Source organism: Castor canadensis, chromosome 3 (genome assembly GCF_047511655.1).
Source record: "Castor canadensis chromosome 3, mCasCan1.hap1v2, whole genome shotgun sequence".
Taxonomy (NCBI): domain Eukaryota; kingdom Metazoa; phylum Chordata; class Mammalia; order Rodentia; family Castoridae; genus Castor; species Castor canadensis.
In genome coordinates, this window is record NC_133388.1 from 142,822,124 (window position 1) to 142,840,414 (window position 18,291).

Consider the following 18,291-nt stretch of genomic DNA (forward strand, 5'->3'; position numbering starts at 1 on the left):
AAGATGTATTATCAGAACTCTTCTGGGTTATTTGGGGTTGGTTCTGTGAAGTGATTCAATTTAAAGGCATTAACTGATCTCATTTCCTGATCCATGATACACACTGGCAAAGCAGTTTTTTTAATTAACACCTGGAGACATCTATAATCAAGTGCCCACAGAAGGCAAGGTTTTGTGGTGAGCAAATATTTTCTGCTCCAGATCAATTAGGTCAAAAGATAGAAGTATAAAAGTGTTGGTTGGTTGCTGCAAAAGTGTTGGGTTTCTGCTAAAATTAACAGCTAAAGGTCCACCAAACGAATCTGGAAGTTTCTATGACAGTCCTGAAAGAGTCACAGATTGAGATTTCTGAAAAACAAAAGAATAAACCACAAACCATGTCTAACCCTACAGATAGCTAAATGACAATGCACACTGAATTTTTAATTTTGCAGGTTCTCTAGTAAAAAACTTTACACAATAATTGGGAAGGCAGTGGATTCTGAAAACTGGATTGGGAATCTAATGATTCTGGAGACTTTAAACCCCTAAATTCTGCTAAGTATCTGCTAGTAAAAGAAGTCCCAGTCTGCAAATGATAACTTCGCCACCCCTGAAGAACCTACAATGGTACACCTGGAGGTAGTTACAAGGACTGTTCATCCTCAAGACCCCATCATTACTACGTCTCACTGCTTCTAGACCTACACTGTTGAGTATGGTATCCACTAGTCATATGTGGCCATTTAACTCTAATTTTAAATTGAAATGAAATTAAACTTAAAATTCACTCTTCAATCACACTAGCCATATTTTAATTGTTCAACAGCTATACATGACAACATATTATAGGACATTTCCATCTTCACAAAAAGTTCTATTAAAAAGAGCACTGTTCTAGACCTTCAAACAAACTCAAGTCTCAGCAGACCCCCAAGGGTAAAATATAAGTGTAGTCCATGAAAATGTACAATATACACCAAAAGAATTGCATGATGTTGCCAGTTTCTACCAGCAGAAACTGAGGATGCATGTGGGAATTGTTCCTAAAAGTACTGGATCTTGGTGAGAGGAAAACAGTGTTGCCTGAGAGCAAATTTATTAATATAGGTTTGCTAAGCAGAGATTCTGGATACAATGCTTGTTTAAGAGACTGCGAGTGGCTTTAATAGTTTGCTTGGTTGGCTGAATGAAACCTGAACCCAAGATAAGACTACAGAAAATGAAACTGAAATACCAGAACTTCCTTAGTATAGAGGAAGGTATTTAAAAGGTTTGGAAAAATACTCCCTTCACCAAGGCCAAGAAAAAAACATTTGTGAGTGGAACACTAGCATTTCTGAAATACTGTATGGTGGCTGTTATCAGAAGGCCAGGACTGCTTGTGGGAAATCTGCCACAAACAGCTTCCTGAATACAATAGAGATGATGAGACCCCAAAGAGCAGAAATCAAGTGAGCACTTACTAGCCAAAGACCTGGTATGCACAGTTATCATAATGCGAGAGAGCCTAAGCAGTAATCAGAACAGTCTGACCTTTACAGTTCTTTGGCTGTTGATTATAGTCTTCCTAGAAATAACATATATGGGCAACTCTAGTTTGAGTGGAAAAAAGTCTGACTTGAATCACCACAAATGGATGTTATGGCCCCTCAACCAATTTCCAAAGTTTAACCAATTTCTAAGACCTTCAGTCTCTTGCATGAAGAAGAGGTCACGTCCCCTTAAGAAAGGGTTCTGCCAAAAATTTATACTGTCACTCTTCCTCATAGCTTTCCCAAAGAGAGCTGCATCCACTGAAGAAAGGGAAATAATCAGACTTTTCAGAGATTATCTGAATTAACACTAATTCTTGGAGATCTACATCTCACCAGTCAGACAGGGGCTTAGGAGGTCACAGGCTCAATGTGTTTTAGCTTAGGTCATCCCATGTAACTACTCTGAGGTTAGCTTCCCGGTTGCAAAATGCACACTTCAATATTCAGCCACTGGGACAGTCCCCACACTTTTCCTTGATTTGAGGAGTTGGGGCAACTAAGGAAGTAGAAAACACTAGAACTTCCTCTACCTACCAAACAAGTAAATTGAAGGCAATGCTACATTCTAGGAAGGAGTGCAGCAATTGGTACACCACCAAACTTTCCAAGATCAGACAAGATTGGGCACATTCAGGGTGCTAGGGCCATAGACAAATTCAAGAGTACAGTGATCCTAATGCTTTCTCATTCAACTTGCCTGTTTGGCCTGCAGAAAACAGAAGGAGCTTAGAAAATGAAAAGTTTTTATCATAAACTTAGGTTGCAGGTCCAACTGTAGCTCTTGTTACATGGCTAGACCAAGTCAAATATCCCTCAGCATCTAGTATCCAATTACTGATTTTCACAATTGTGTTCTTTTACTAAACCTGCTAGTAAAGATCATTATCTTAAGATAGTATCAGTTCTCTAGTTCTATGTTATAACCTATTCTGTAGGAATTTTTATTGCCAGATCATTCCACTGGACAACCTGATGGTCCATTACACTTTGCAACTCCTTCTAGATGCAGGGTAAGACATATGTATACGGGAGGAGGCAAGTAAGTCCCATCTGGTGAAATTCCTAAGGGCTAGTGATCTGGAATGTGTAAAGATACCCTTTCTTACTAATAGGAAAGAAGCACAATGCCAAGAGGTTCTTTTTGAATTCTGGAGGCAATAAATAAATTATTTGGGCATATTTATCCAATCTTTTTACTAAATACCCTGAAAGCTGCCAGTTTTGAGTGGGCCCTGGAACAAGGTAAAGCTCCATAACAGGTCCAGGCTCATGAGCAAGCCAGTTAGCTTGCTGGGCTATATGACCTGGCAGATGCAGAGCTGCTTGAATGGTCTGTGGCAGATGGAGATTAGAGACTTGGAGAGTTCTCTGTAGGTGACTCACAGTGTAGAACTAGGATGACACTGAAGGACTGTGGTAAAGGAACAGCAGGTAAAACTCTGGGCAGTACACATAAATGATAACTTTCCCTGGAAAGATAGATAGCTTATATTAGTTATCAAAAATTCTGATTTTTGGATGGTCAGGAATTTAGAAGGAAATGTTTGGAAAATAGATGACAAGGTATGGAAAAGAGATCTGTGAACAGACCTCTCTGAATGGGCACACAGTGAGAACAAAAATGAGTCTGCGCACTTTCCTTTGCTATAACAAAATATTTGAGGCTGGGTACTTTATAAAGAAAACAAGTTTATTCAGTTTAAAATTTGGGGATCTGAACATCCAAATAGCATGGTGCCAGCTCTAGTGACTGTGTCTCATCATGGAGGATGGCATCATGGTGGAAGCACATGCAAGTAGAACAAATCTCATGGCAAGACATGAAGCCAAACAGCTATTCACAGATAGGCTCTCTCTTTTCCAACAACTCATTCTCATGGGAACTAAGTGGGTCTAACAACAAATACATCAATTACTCCCAACGGCAACACCCCCAATGATCCAACCTCTCACACAAGGCTCCACCTCTTTACAAATCCCCCACATCTCACATCGCAAACAGAATGGTTCCATTGACACAGGATCCCTTGGTTTGATGATTTGTAACTCTCCACTTCCCTTCTACCCATCCATCCCATGCTTAACTCTTAGCAACCATGATAAGCTCTCCATCTTATTTATAGTTCTGTCATTTCAAGAATGCCAGATAAATTAAATCACAGCATGTAACCTTTTGGATCTGGCTTTTTTTTCCCTTTTGTCATAATTCCCTTGAGAGTTATTCAAACCATTTCAAGTAATAGTCACTCATTACTTTTTATGGCTAAGCAATATTCCATGGTAAGGATTTACCACAATTTAACCATCCACCAGTTGAACGGCATGTGGGCTGTTTCCAGTTCTTACCATTACAGAAAAAGCTGCAGGATAAAAATCACACAATCATCTCAACAGATGCATAAAAGTCTTTGACAAAATTCAACATTCTTTTTTGGGGTGGTACTGGGATTTGAACTCAGGGCTCTACCACTTGAACCACTCTGCAGTCAACATCCTTTCTTGATAAAAGCTCTGATGAAACTAGAAATAGAAGGAATGTACTTCAACATAACAAAGGCTGTATACAACAAACATAGCCAGCATCACACTAAATGGGGGAAAACTGAAACCACTTCCTCAAAGTCAGGAATGAGACAATGGTGTCTACTCTCTCCACTCTTATTCAACAAAGTTTTGGAGTAAGACAAAGTTTGCAATAAGACAGGAAGAAGAAATAAAAGGAATTCATGTAAGAAAGAAAGAAGCCAAATCATCCCTATTTGCAGAAGACATGATCTTATACCTAAAAGACTCAAAAAAACAAACAAACAAACAAAAAAAAACCCTAGACATTATAAAAACCTCTAGCAAAGTAACAGGATACAAAAATCAATAGCCTTTCTAGATATTTCGTTTATAATAGCCTTAAAAAAATTTTTTTAAAGGAAGTGAAAGACCTCTAAAAAAATTATAAACTTCTAAAGAAAGAAATTAAAGAAGACATCAGAAAATGGAAAGATCTCCCACATTCATGGATCAGAATTAGTATCATGAAAATCATTACACTATCAAAAGCAATTCCATTAAAATTCTAATGACATTGCTCACAAAGATGGAAAAATCAACCCTAAAATTCACATGGAAACAAAAGACTGCAAATAGCCAAGCCAATACTGAGCAAAAAGAGTAACACTGTAGGTATCACGATACCTGATTTCAAAGTATACTACAGAGCCATAGCAATAAAAACAGCATGGTACTGGCACAAAAATAGACATGCAGACCAGTGAAACAAAACAGAAGATCCAGACAGAGATCCATGCAACTACAACCACCTGATTTTTGACAAAGGCACCCAAAATGTACAGTGGAGAAAAGACAGCCTCTTCAACAAATGTTGCTGGGAAAACATGTAGAAGACTGAAACTAGACCAATGTCTTTCACCCTGTACAAATATCAATTCAAAATGAATCAAAGACCTTGATATAAAGCCTGAAATATTGCAACTCCTACAGGAAAGAGTAGGGAATACACTGGATTATACAGGCACAGGCAATAACATCCTAAACAGAACTCCAAAAGCTCAGCAATTAGGAGAATGGGTTGACAAGTGGAACTACATGAAACTAAAAAGCTTCTGCACAATGAAAGAAAGAAATGGTCACCAGACTGAAGAGGCAGTCCACAGAATGAGAGAAAATCTTTGCCAGCTATGCATCTGACAAGGGATTAATAACCAGAATATACAGGGAGCTCAAAAAACTAAACTCCCAAAGAATCAATGACCCAATGATGAAATATGGGCAAATGAACAGAAAAAAATCTTTCAAAGGAAGAAGTACAAAAGGCCAAAAAACACATGAAGAAATGCTCAACATCCCTGACCATAGAGGAAATGCAAATCAAAACCACATTAAGATTCCACTTCACTCCTGTTAGAATAGCTACCATCAAGAACACAAACAAGACCACAGCCGCCTGAGAGGAGCTGGGGGAGGACGGTGGCCTGCGAGGCTCCTGGCAGACAACGCGGCGGCGATGTCCGCGAGTCAGGCGAGTGCCGCGGCGGTAGCGGCGGGGCCTCGCGCGCTGCAGGGCGGCCTGGGCTTTGGCCTCCCTCCGGTTCCCAGGAAGCGGGCCGGTGTCCTGCGCGGGAGCGGCAGCAGCAGAGGCGGAGGCCCCAGCGCGTCTCCCTCTCCCACAGCCTGAGCCAGGGGAGGCCAGGCGGCCCGGGGGCTGGAGGGGGTCCGCTGCCCAAGAATGGGAATTCTCTTCACCAGGATATGGAGACTGTTCAATCACCAGGAGCACAAAGTTATCATTGTTGGGTTGGATAATGCAGGGAAAACTACCATCCTTTACCAATTTTCTATGAATGAAGTTGTACATACATCCCCTACAATAGGAAGTAATGTAGAAGAGATAGTGATTAATAACACACGTTTCCTAATGTGGGATATCGGTGGCCAAGAATCTCTTCGTTCTTCCTGGAACACTTACTATACTAACACAGAGTTTGTAATAGTTGTTGTGGACAGTACATACAGAGAGAGAATTTCTGTAACTAGAGAAGAACTCTATAAAATGTTAGCACACGAGGACCTAAGGAAAGCTGGGTTGCTGATTTTTCCTAATAAACAAGATGTTAAAGAATGCATGACTGTGGCAGAAGTCTCCCAGTTTTTGAAGCTAACTTCTATTAAAGATCACCAGTGGCATATCCAGGCATGTTGTGCTCTTACTGGAGAGGGATTATGCCAAGGACTTGAGTGGATGATGTCACAACTTAAGATTAGATGATCGCTACTGAACTCTTCTCATACACTTTGTATAAACAAAGTGCTGGACTTTACCTGAAAGCTGCAAAAATTAATGATTTAGATATATTTATAATAAACTGATTTAAACTTTTTCTATAAGAAGAAACATTAAGACCACTTATTTGAAAACAAAAATGAAGTGTCACCTTACAATTTGCTTTCCATTAGCTCCTTCCAAAGTACATTATTAAAGCTGTGATTGACATTTTCCTCATAATGAATCCTCTCAGGACATTGTATAGCCTGTGGTAAGTACAAAGGGAGAGGAAGACATTTTGAATTTAAGAGCTTTATTGTCAGTATAACCCTCCCTAGTTGAATGTTGTTCTCTTCTTGTTCCACTAAATCAAAATACAAATCAGCACAGATACTATTTCCAATTTTTTAAATGTAATATCACTTATGAAAAGTATTTTGCTTAGGGTTGTGTATGTATTGTGTATATACGTCACATTCAGGTTAATGGCTTTGAAAGCAAATCACACAAAAATTAATACTATCCTTAGTTATTACCCTAATGAGATAAGTACTGGCAGTAGTGTTAAATGTCATTTTTTACCTTCCCCTTATGTTCTCTGTATTGTACTAACCAGGTCTCTACCCCCCAAATCATTGAGCTGCTCTTGAAAGAGACACATGGAAATATGTAACCCAAATAAGTGGACTATCAGTCAGATTCTTGGCTATTATACTACTAATGGACAGAATTGACATTGAGCAAGTATCAGATTATTCCTTTTGCTGGTCTTATGTGATTAAAACTATGAAGTGATTTCTTCTTAATTAAAAACTGTTGTGTATAACAAATATGCCCAGAAAGGTAGCATTCTATAAATACTAATAAATAGTTTGACTGTAATCTTTTTAAATTACATGTCAAGCAGTTAAAAGTGAATTTGAAAGTATTCTCCATGCAACATTGATAATTTCTTAATTTGCAAATTTCTTATTTTAGGAGTTGAATAGTTTGAGATTTTTTTGTTTCTTTAAGAATTCTTGTATCTTCCGCTACACAGGTGTATTGTTTAACAATTACACAGTACAAGTGTTTTTTGAATGCTTATAAGAATTTGGTTGGAAATCGATTGACATATACTACTTGTACTAAGAATAAGTTGACCCAAAAACACCTTTTATGTTTGCTTAGGGTATTTTAATTTTAAATACCTAAAAGTTAAAGTTGTTCCTGGCTTTACTAGAAATGAAATGATCCTAACTGTGTTAAAAAATATTCTGGGGTACTCTATTTGTACTCTCTTTCATGCCCTGAAAATTTGAAGGCTAATCCACATTGACATATTTTAGACTACTCAAGAAAAGAAATAACTACTTTTAAACCAGCCTTTTAAATTTCATGAAGATCTTGGTAAAGAATAATAATAGTATATACTAAGCATTGATGGAACTTTGAAATTCTTTGTATACAATATAAAATACTCAGCATCTATATCTGAGTCAGGCATGGGAGATCAGTGTTACATTGGATGTTTTGTGTTTTTTATTTGTGTTACAATTTTCCAAATACAGATACAATATTTGTCAACATATTTTTACAAAAGTAAATCCTAACTTACTAAAAAAAAAAAAAAAAAAAACACAAACAACAACAAATGTTGGCGAGGATGTGGGAAAAAAAAAACCTCATACACTGCTGGTGGAAATGCAAATTAGTACGACCACTATGGAAAACAGTACAGAGGTTCCTCAAAAAAACTAAAAATACATCTGCCATATAATCAAGCAATCCTATTCCTAGGGATATACCCAAAGGAATGTAAGTCAGATTACAACAAAGGAACCTCCACACCCATGTTTATTGCAGCATTATTCACAATAGCCAAGCTATGGAAACAGCACAGATGCCCTACAAATGATGAATGGTTAAGAAAATGTGGTACGTATATACAATAGAATATTATTCAGCCATAAAGAAAAGTGAAACTTTGTCATTCACAGGTAAATCAATGGAACTGGAGAACAACTGTGTTCAGTGAAGTAAGCCAGGTTCAGAAAGACAATCGCCACATTTTTCCTCATATGTGGAAGATAGATCTAAATACAAGCATTATCGTATACATACATATATTTGCAGAACATGTTTCCAAAAGTGGACTGTAAGAGGAGACTAAGGGAGGGGGAAAAGAAAAGAATGATAGGGAGTGAATAATACTGAAATATTATTATTCAATAATACTGAAATACATCACATCCACGTAAGAACAAGATACAACGAAACACACTGAAAACTGTTGAATACAGGGTAGGGGGAAAAATGTAAGGAACAGTAATAGAGGAAGTTTGACTGACTAAAGTACAATATATTTGCAGGTAAAATACCAAGGCAAAATCACACTGAACAATGAACAGACACTAAAACAGTGAAGGACAGGAATGCAGAACTAGTCATGTAAAGGGGAAGGTAAATGAAGAGGGTAAAGGAGGGTGAACATGGTTGTGGCACTTTCTATACGTGTATGGATATGGAACATTGAAACCTGTCAGTCATTTCAAGAAGAGGAGTGGGAGAAGAAGGAGAATAATGGAGGGGATAAGTCAAACCAGAGTACAATATATGCATATATAAACATTACAATGAAACTCCTGCATAACTATCACATACTAATAGAAACATTTTTTAAAAGAAATAAAGCTGCTATTAATATTTAAGTACCAGTTTTTATATGAACATACGTTTTCATGCCTTTGGGATAAATACTCTCTACCCCAGTAACATCTAACTCACAGCGTTCCCTTACTTCCTTTGGAGAACCCAAGCGTACCAACTTGGGTAGTTGGTCAGAGACCAACCAAGCAACTTGTTGAATTGCTAACACCTGGACCGACACCTCCCTGTGTCAGGTCTCACTGCTTAGCTGTTGTCAACAGTGGAGTTGCAAAGCCTTAAAAATTTAGGAAGGCAAAACCCAAACTGAATAAAAACTATTTAATTTTATTCCTAAATCCCTATAAATCAGGCCCTGCTCAAATGTGGTTAGTTTCTTTTACTTCCAATGTTACTTGATGCCAATAGATAAAAACAAACATAAAGGGTTATAATCATGTTACAAAACTGATGTAATAAAAATCTTCATATATAACCTTTATAAGCAAAAAACAAAATAAAACAAAACTTAAGCACATTAAAAATTTCTGGATAAAAAAACCAAGAGTTTAAAAAGTATAAGCCAGGTGTGGTAGCACCTGTAGCTACTCAAGAGTCACAGACAGGATCAGGGCTTGAGGCAAGCACACGGTAAATGTTAGTAAGACCCAATCTCAAAAACAAACTAAAAGCAAAAGGACTGGAGGTGTGGCTCAAGTAACAGAGTGAATTAGTGAAAATTCATGAAAGAATGTGAATGTATCAGATCCTAAGACCACCCACAAAACAAAATATATACAGAATACAGCATTTTTAGGAAACACATAGTACTGCTTATAAGTATACTATAGGTGTTCATAAAAACCTACTCTCCCCTGAGAATTCTATGTACTTCAATTTACTCTTTGATTAGCCTTATACTAGTTGGTCATTTTCTCTAATAATGCTTTAAAAATGCTCACACTCTACCCGGAAGTAAACATTTCAGAAGACTTTCGTTACTAACACAGATAACTTCTAAAATTCTATAACGCAAAAAAAATAAAAGGTTGGCATCATGGGTAAAAATCAGAAATATTTTTTAGTATTCCTATGTATATTAAATTATTTTTAAAGCTGTGTATTTTTTAGAAGTTGTCGATATAAAATTGGAGAGGGAAAAGTTAAATGAAGGTAGATAACTTTGGTACTCTATGAATTTTAGTGGATTTAAAACTTATATAAAAAAAATTTCCCTTTTATATAAAACAAATCCTTTAAACAAGCTGTGTTTTAAGGTTTTTCAGTATTTTCAAAAGAACTAGATATTTGATTTAAGTGTTCTGTCTCCTGGAACATTCCAGAATTTTGAAATAAAAAATAGTAAGAAATATTCATGAAAAACATTTTTTAAAATATTTGCATGAAATCTACTTAATATATTGCTAAAATAAGGCAAAACTACAAAGTGTCTTAAACCATCAGCATTAAAATAAATAAGCTGAAATAAAAGGATACTGTGTGCCCCTAGACCACTCTGCAAACCACTTTCCAGTGTGCTGAGAAGTGACATGCCCCCCTCTACTGTTAAGAAATAGTAGTAATATCCATAAAGCAGAGAGCACAATTCTTTGCATAACTGTTGCCACCTTGTGGCTATGGGATGGATTATATACTACAGCAATTCACAATTCTATAAATTTTTATGGTCTAAGTGACATAAGAGAGATTAAGGTGTTAGGATTTTAAAAAATGGCTGGGAATGTAGCTCAGTGGTAGAGTACCTGCCTTGAATGTACAAGGCCCTGTGTTCAGTCCCTAGCACCAAAGACAGAAAAAAGTATCTGATTGAAAATGTATCTTTAGCAAACATCTCTGGGTCCTTTATACATAAATTTATGTTATGTTGGTTACAAAAATGAACAGACCCTAATAACAAAATAATGGTGTTACAGGCCCTTTAATTTTAATTCCCAGGCTGCTGGTTTGGCTCAAGTGGTAGAGTGCCTACTTTGCAAATGTGAAGCCCTGAGTTCAAACCTCAGTCCCATCAAAAAAAAAAAAGTTGAATTCCCTTTATCTACTACTTCAGTGAAATACTACGATGAGGAATTCATGATACACTGTGCTTGGTTCAATTCCTGATTACAGAAGAATGTCTCTGTAAGGACAATTTGCTTGGCTCTTACTACATATCACTTATTTCTAAGGTGCACATATACACAAGTCTATACTTCAAGGACTGTAAGAATTAAATCAAAATATACAAACACATAGAGATGGAGCAATACACTTTTGAATGATCCATGGGTCACTGAAATTAGGGGGAAAACTTAAAAATTCCTAGAATCAAATGAGAATGAAAGCAACTTGCCAGAACCTTTGGGACACAGCAAGGGCAGTTCTGAAAGGAGAGTTGATAGCTAGGAGTGCCTATATTTAAAAAACAAAAAATCAGAGAGCCTGGCATAGTGGCTTACACTTGTAATCCTAGCTACTCAGGAGGCAGAGCCCTGGAGGATCACAGTTTGAGACCAGCCAGGCAAAAAGTTATTAAGACTCCATGTCAATCAATAACCTGGGCATGGTGGCACACATCTGTCATCCCGGCAATGCAAGAGACTATAGATAAGAGGATGGCAAGATTGTAGTCCAAGGCCAACCCTGGAGCCTAGCTGAAAAATAACCTAAAAAGCAAAAAGGGCTGGAGTTATGGCTCCAGTAGTAGAGCGTTTGTCTAACAAGCACAAAGCCCTGAATTCAAATGCCTCCATAAGACCCCCCCAAAATTTAAAAAAAAACAAAACAAAAAGAAAAATCAGAGCAATCTCAAATAACTTAATCATGCATCTGAAGGTCTTAGCAAAATAACAAGCCAACTTGCAAACCAACAGAAGAAACACTAAAAATTACAGCTGAAATTAATGAAACAGAGATTAAAAGAACAATACAAAGGATCAACGAAATGAAGAGTGGGATCTTTGAAAGGATAATCACTATTGACAAACACTTAGTCAAATTAACCAAAAAAAATAAAGAAGACCTAAATAAATAAAATTACAGATGAAAAGGGAGGATATTGTAACAGATACCACTGAAATCCAGAGGACCATGAGGGAATAGTTTGAAAACTTATATTCCAGTAAGTTGGAAAATTGTGAAGAAATGCAAAAAGTTCTAAACACATATGGCCTACCAAAATTGAACCAAGAGGATATAAAAAACAAAAAGAGATCAGAAACAAGCAATGATATTTAAGCAGTAATAAAATCTCCCAACAAAGAAAAGCCAAGAATGGGATGGATTCACTGATGAATTCTACAAGATCTTTAAAAAGAGAGCTAACACCAAAACTCCTCTAACTGCTCTGTAATATAGAATGGGAAAGAACTCTTTCAAACTCATCATATAAAACCAGTACTTCCCTGATACCAAAACTGGATGAGAATAACAAAAAAAGAAAACTATAGATCAATTTCCTGGATTGTCGTATTTTTAAAAATCTCATTAAAATACTTGTAAATCAAATTCAACAACACATTGAAAAGACCATACACCATGATCAAGTCAGTTTCACTGCAGGGATGGAAGGATAGTTCAACATATGCAAATCAATAAATACAATACAGCATATAGAGTCAGTGACAAAAATTAAATGATCATCTCAATAGATACAGAAAAACCCTGGGAAAAAATTCAACATCCTTCATAACAAAAGCACTGAAGAAACTAGAAAGAGAAGGATCATACCTCAATATAATGGAGGATGTATACCATAAACTTATAGCCAACATTGTACTAAATGAAGAGAAATGAAAGCATTTCCTCTAAAATCCAAAACAGGACAAGTATGTCCACTCTCTCCACTTTTAATCAATGTAGTCCTTGAATTCTTAGAACGATAAGGCAAGAGAAAGAAATAATACAGATACAAGTAGGAAATGAAGACATCAAATTATCCTCTATCTGTACATGATATCATACTTGAAAGACCCTACAACTTCACCAAAAACTGTTAGATCTGATAAAACACTTTTGGCAAAGTAGCAGGATAAAAATACCAACACACAAAAATCAGTAGTTTTTCTATATACCAATTATCAGAGAAACAACTGCATTCACGGTAGTTGCAAAAAAACAAAACAAAACAAACTTAGGAATATACTTAACCAAGGAGGTAAAAGACTTCTGTGATTAAAAACTATTAAAAAAAAAAAAAAAAGACTGAAGAAGCCAGTCTCACGCCTATAATCCTAGCTACTGAGAAGACAGATCATGAAGATTTCAGTTTGAGGACAGCAGAGGCAGAGTTAGCAAGACCCCATGTCAATAAATCCCTGGTCACTGTGGTATGCACCTAGCATCCCAATCTACATGAGGTTAAAATTGGGAGAATCAAGGTTCAAGGTCAACCTGGGCAAAAAAGTTTGGGAGACCCTATCTCATGAAAAAAATCTCGGTGTGGTAGAACACGCCTGTCATCCAAGAGACTGCGGGAAGCATAAAATAGGAAGGTCACAGTTCAGGCTGGCCTGAACAAAAGATGAAACTCTATTGCCAAAATAACAAGAGGAAAAAGAGTTGCAAGTATGGTTCAAGTGTAGTGCACCTGTAATGCTAGTAAGTGCAACACCCTGAGTTCAAGCCCCAGTACCAAAAAAAAAAATTATATGCACATATGTAAATACCACATAAAACCCTTTTCTATGAGTAACTTACACTAATAAAAACATTTGAAATAGTAAAGTGCTACTTTTATAATTTGTGAATAATTAACTTGTTTTTCAAAACTCCTGACCACCGGTAAGTATTCATCTTGTAATGCCAGGATACTCTTCAATTAAATAGAATCAGAAACTCCAGAAAGTAAAATGGGTTTTCTCACAAATTGAATCCCCATCATCACCTAACAAATGCTCATGTTCTTCATCATAATTAAGAAATGTACCAAAAACTTACAATCAACTTTAAAATTAAAACAAATGTGGTACTTTCAATTTTCTTCTTGCTCAACTGTTACTGTGGAGAGGCACATTTGATATGCTCAGGCCTGCACATGTTCACTTGTGCAACTGTCTGTGAGCAGTCACAACACATCAGTTAGCCCAGGTTTAACTGAAGTGCACCAGGCACAGTATGTACCATTCATTCATTGATCCACTTGGCCAATATTTCCTGAGTGCTAAAAGACTAAATACCTCTGGTTCTGAAACTTCTGTTGTTGGAGAGAAAAAAAAGTCAAGAAAAACTTCATTCTGAAGTATACATTTATTACTCAGCACCAGTTAACATATCAGAAATTGCAAATGTCTTTCTACTTGGGATTAAACAAAATGACATGTGCATGGTTGTATGAGGGCTTTTGAGATTTTTTGGTTTTTTTGTTTGGTTGGTTTTGATCTTTTTTTTGCTTGGAAAAATGTGAGTTTATTGTTTCTTTGAATGGTACAGCTCAACTTATAGTTGCATATAAACCTATTTACATTTTTAAGTAGCATCTTACATGCTTTCTTTAAAACACAAAACTATGAGGCGAGACGGTGGGGGTGATCTAACCAATGGACAATGTAAGGCTATTTGGAATTGTCACAATGAATCCCCTCTGTAGAAGGAATATAACCTAATAAAAATGGGGGAAAAAATCAAAACATAAGACACAAAATTAAGCCAGAAGTGGTGGTACATACTTATAATTCCAGTATTCAGGAGGCAGACACAGGAGGATTGTGAGTTCAAGGTTGGCTTGAGCTATAAAGCAAGACTCTATCTCAACAACAACAAAAAGCCAAGCCTGGGGCTGTAGCTCAGTGGTAGAGTATTTGTTAGTATGCACAAGGTATTGGGCCCCGTCCTCAGCACACACATGCACATACATGCACAAAGATTTTAGCGCTGTTCTAGGTTCACAGCAAAACTGACAGAACAGTAGGAAGGTGCCCCATGCATGCCCTCTCATCCCATGCATAGCTCCCCCTCAGCAGCTTCCACCAGACACCTGCTACACCTGATGAGCCTACATGCTTGGCAAAGTTTACTATTAAGTAAGGAAACAGTGAATTCAATTTAAAGAACAATGTGGTTCTGGAAGCATCTCTGTGAAGGTATATTCTCCAAAAGGCAGTAAGAAGGAAAAATGGCTGGGGCCACATAAAAGCTAAATTCCACTGAGTGAAAGCTTAACTCTGCACCAGTGTACTGAGAGCACTTATTTCATATAAACTTTCACTGTGAGGTAGGAAAGCAAACTCAGGTAGGTAATTTGTCCAAGGCCGCTAGTAAGATGGCAGAATGAATGTCTGAGATCCTGAAGCCTTAAACTAAGCCTAAGCTTTTAACCTCTGTACCAGGCAGGACCCAACATAATGGCAGCAGGCCTGCAAGGCAGTGGTGTGAGATGTGTATTTAATCTCTAGGCATTGTGAATGGAGGTCTATAAAATTTAACTTTGGGAAAATAACTCTATCGCAGCGTGCGGAATAACCTAGACTGGTGAGCAACTGGAGTCAGCAGTATTAAGAACCAGTAAAAGACACCACATAACTGAAATGCTACAAACCTAAGAACCTATAAAATGGAGAGGGCAACCATCTCCTAATACCCTCCTCCCCAGGAGGAGAATGGAATGGAATTCCGTTAAACCAAGATGAGCCAGAATTCTGAATAGGTAAACTACATGTCACAACCAAACACATTTACCTTTCATCTAGTACAATTATGTTTTCTAAACTTTATTAGGTGGAGAAAAACTGCCCGTGGAGACTCCAGTCTGAACTGAAAATACATGGGCCAGGGCTGCCAGAAACACCCCAGCCTCCTCCTGGAAAAACTAAGCTGCCCCACTAGAACTGTCTGGAGAGGAAAGAAAAGGGAATCAGGTCACTCTTAAGTACCTGGGCTGGCCTCTAAATCTAGATCCCCCTACTTTCACCTCCCTATAGCCAGGATTATAGGTATGCACCACCACACCCAGCTAGTTTTCTGTTTTTGCTATGGCAAATTGTCACAAATTAAGCAAACATTCTTCCCTTCATTAAGCAAACATTCATATTAAAACCTACCAAGTGAAACTCTCAAGTATGAGAGACATTAGGAACTCCAAACAATTATTACTATACATGTGATACTAGAATTTTCACTTTTGCCAAATTAACTTAGTAATTGAGAATGATTTTCTAGGTACTTCTGAAAATGTTCCAAATGTGTTGTGTATGGTGGGGGGAAGGTGAGTGAGAAAAGCCAGAAGGTGAAACAGGAAAATTCCTTTCAGCATTCTTACTGCTCTAAGTCACTAAATTTGCGACAATTTGCCATAGCAACAGAAAACTAACTGGGTGTGGTGGTGCATACCTATAATCCTGGCTATAGGGAGGTGGAGGTAGGGTGAGCTAGATTTAGAGGCCAGCCCAGGGAAAGTTGGTGAGAGCCTATCTCAAAAACAAAGTAAAAACAAAAGGGCAGGGGATGTGACTCCAGTGATACCGTGCCTGCCAAGGACAAGACCTTGGGTTCAATCCCCAAAAAACAAATAATTTTCTTAAATAAATAAATAATTTTTAAAAAAGCAGAAAACTAACACAGCAGGCTTCTTCTAATCCTTGAATCTTAGGAAATTTTTGGCACTTAGTTACTAAAATGGAGCTGTAATCCAGGAAAATGCCTACCTGTGAACTGTTTGGTACTATACCCCAAGAAGATAAACACAAATTGAGAAAGTTTATTTTTATATAGCCCAATTTCATGCTTGCTGAATAAAAAAATAAGTTTGTTCTCATGTCTACTTTCTCTATCTAATTTATCTAGTAATTTTACAAAAGTATTGGTTGAGATACATGGAAATTTTAAAGAAGAAAGAGAGGGGCGATGGACGAGTGGCTCAATTGTAGGGCGCAAGCATAGCAAGCGTGAGGCCCTGAGTTCAAACTCCTATACCACCAAAAAAAAAAAAACAAAAAACCTTACGAATCATCATTTACAGAAACGAAAGTGAAGCACTCACAGAATATTCGCCCAAGTTCAGAAAAACTATAATTCTATCATTTACTTATCAACCTAGTTCACAAATGTTTACGCCAGACACCAAGCTGCAGCTGAAGCCATCGTAAGCCACTGTGTGGACCAATACGGAGAGCAGCTCAGTCCCCTGGTGACTCCCGCCACCCGCCCGCCGGAAAGACGCTCGCTAAGGCGCGGACAGCTGAGCCCCTCGCCGCCCCTCGGCCCGGGTCTTGGGATGCAGGCAGTCCGCGTAGGGATCTGCTCGGCAGTCCGCGTAGGGATCTGCTCGGCAGTCCAGTCGGCCCGACCCTGCCCCGCCACGCTCACCAGGTCGCGGACGTAACTCCACCCCCTACGCCGGGGCCCACACCCCCCGCCCAGCCGGCCCACTCCGCCGTGGCGTGGCCCCACCCTCTCTCTCACCCGCCCGAGCTCCGCCTTCCTCTGCAGCTCCGAGTGCCGTTCCAATGCGCTCGCGAAGCCGCCTGGGCCAGTTTTTGAGTCTGAGGAATGGGAACTCCAGCTCTCGGAGCCATGTTCAGTGCCTACTCCTCGAAAGGGCCTGGAGAAGAGAAACATTCGTAGAAAATGGCTCCCGGCGGCCAAGGCACGAGTCCGACACAGCGCCGCCATGACGCCTTCCCAACCTCTGACCTATGCCCCCCGCTCCGCAAGCGCGCGTGTCAAGGGGCGTGGCGATGAGAGCCCCGCCCTCCCAGGCCCCCGGGCAAGATCTGTCCTGTGCTGCGGAGCAGTGTGCGGCGGCGACGTTAGCAAAAACTGGTGATGTGAATCTTTAGTCTGGACGTCCGCTAAGATTTGCCTTCGAAGTGCTTGTGACTCGTATCCAAACATGAGATTGCCCTTGATTGCACTGTTAAAATCGGAACCCCCCACACACACCACCTTGCGGAAATAGTAATCTTCGAGACGTTTTGTCACTGACAGGTACTATCCCTTCTGGGAAATTTCAGAATGTGCCCATATATTACACCCTGAGGCTTCCACCCTCACGTTGGACTTTCTCTTTTTCTTCTCAATGTGAGCTGCCCATCCTTTTCAAAATCAAACATAATACCATACTCATGTGTTCACCAGTTTCGTCCAATTTTTTAACCAGTTTTGTTAATCCCGCAACTAGCCATTCTGGGGGCAGGTGGCACACAGCTTACACACAATTTTAAAGTGGGAAGAAAGTAGGACTGTGAGAGGAGGATTTTTTAAGGTCACAGACCCTATTTTAGTAATGCCTTTTACTATAGATGTCATTCTCATGCTCTCAACCAATGGCATAGATTGTACGGAACACTAAGAAGTTCACTGACTTGGAATGCTGCCTAATTTTGGGCATCACATAAAACTACTACTAGTGTGAAAATCCTCACAAATTCAGTTTGG

General features: G+C 38.5%; 1 protein-coding gene and 1 pseudogene across 1 annotated transcript in view; one reads left to right on the plus strand and one right to left on the minus strand.

Moving 5' to 3' along the window:
• Positions 1-17,566, minus strand: part of Mrps28 (mitochondrial ribosomal protein S28) — a 106,823-nt gene extending 89,257 nt beyond the window's left edge. Inside the window, exon 1 of the mRNA XM_020176263.2 lies at positions 17,317-17,566. Within this exon, the coding sequence (XP_020031852.1) occupies positions 17,317-17,526 (210 nt within the window). The 5' untranslated portion in view covers positions 17,527-17,566. The remainder of the gene's footprint in view (positions 1-17,316) is intronic.
• Positions 5,494-7,862, plus strand: LOC141421676 (ADP-ribosylation factor-like protein 5A pseudogene; annotated as a pseudogene).
• Positions 17,567-18,291: the final 725 nt, after the last annotated feature.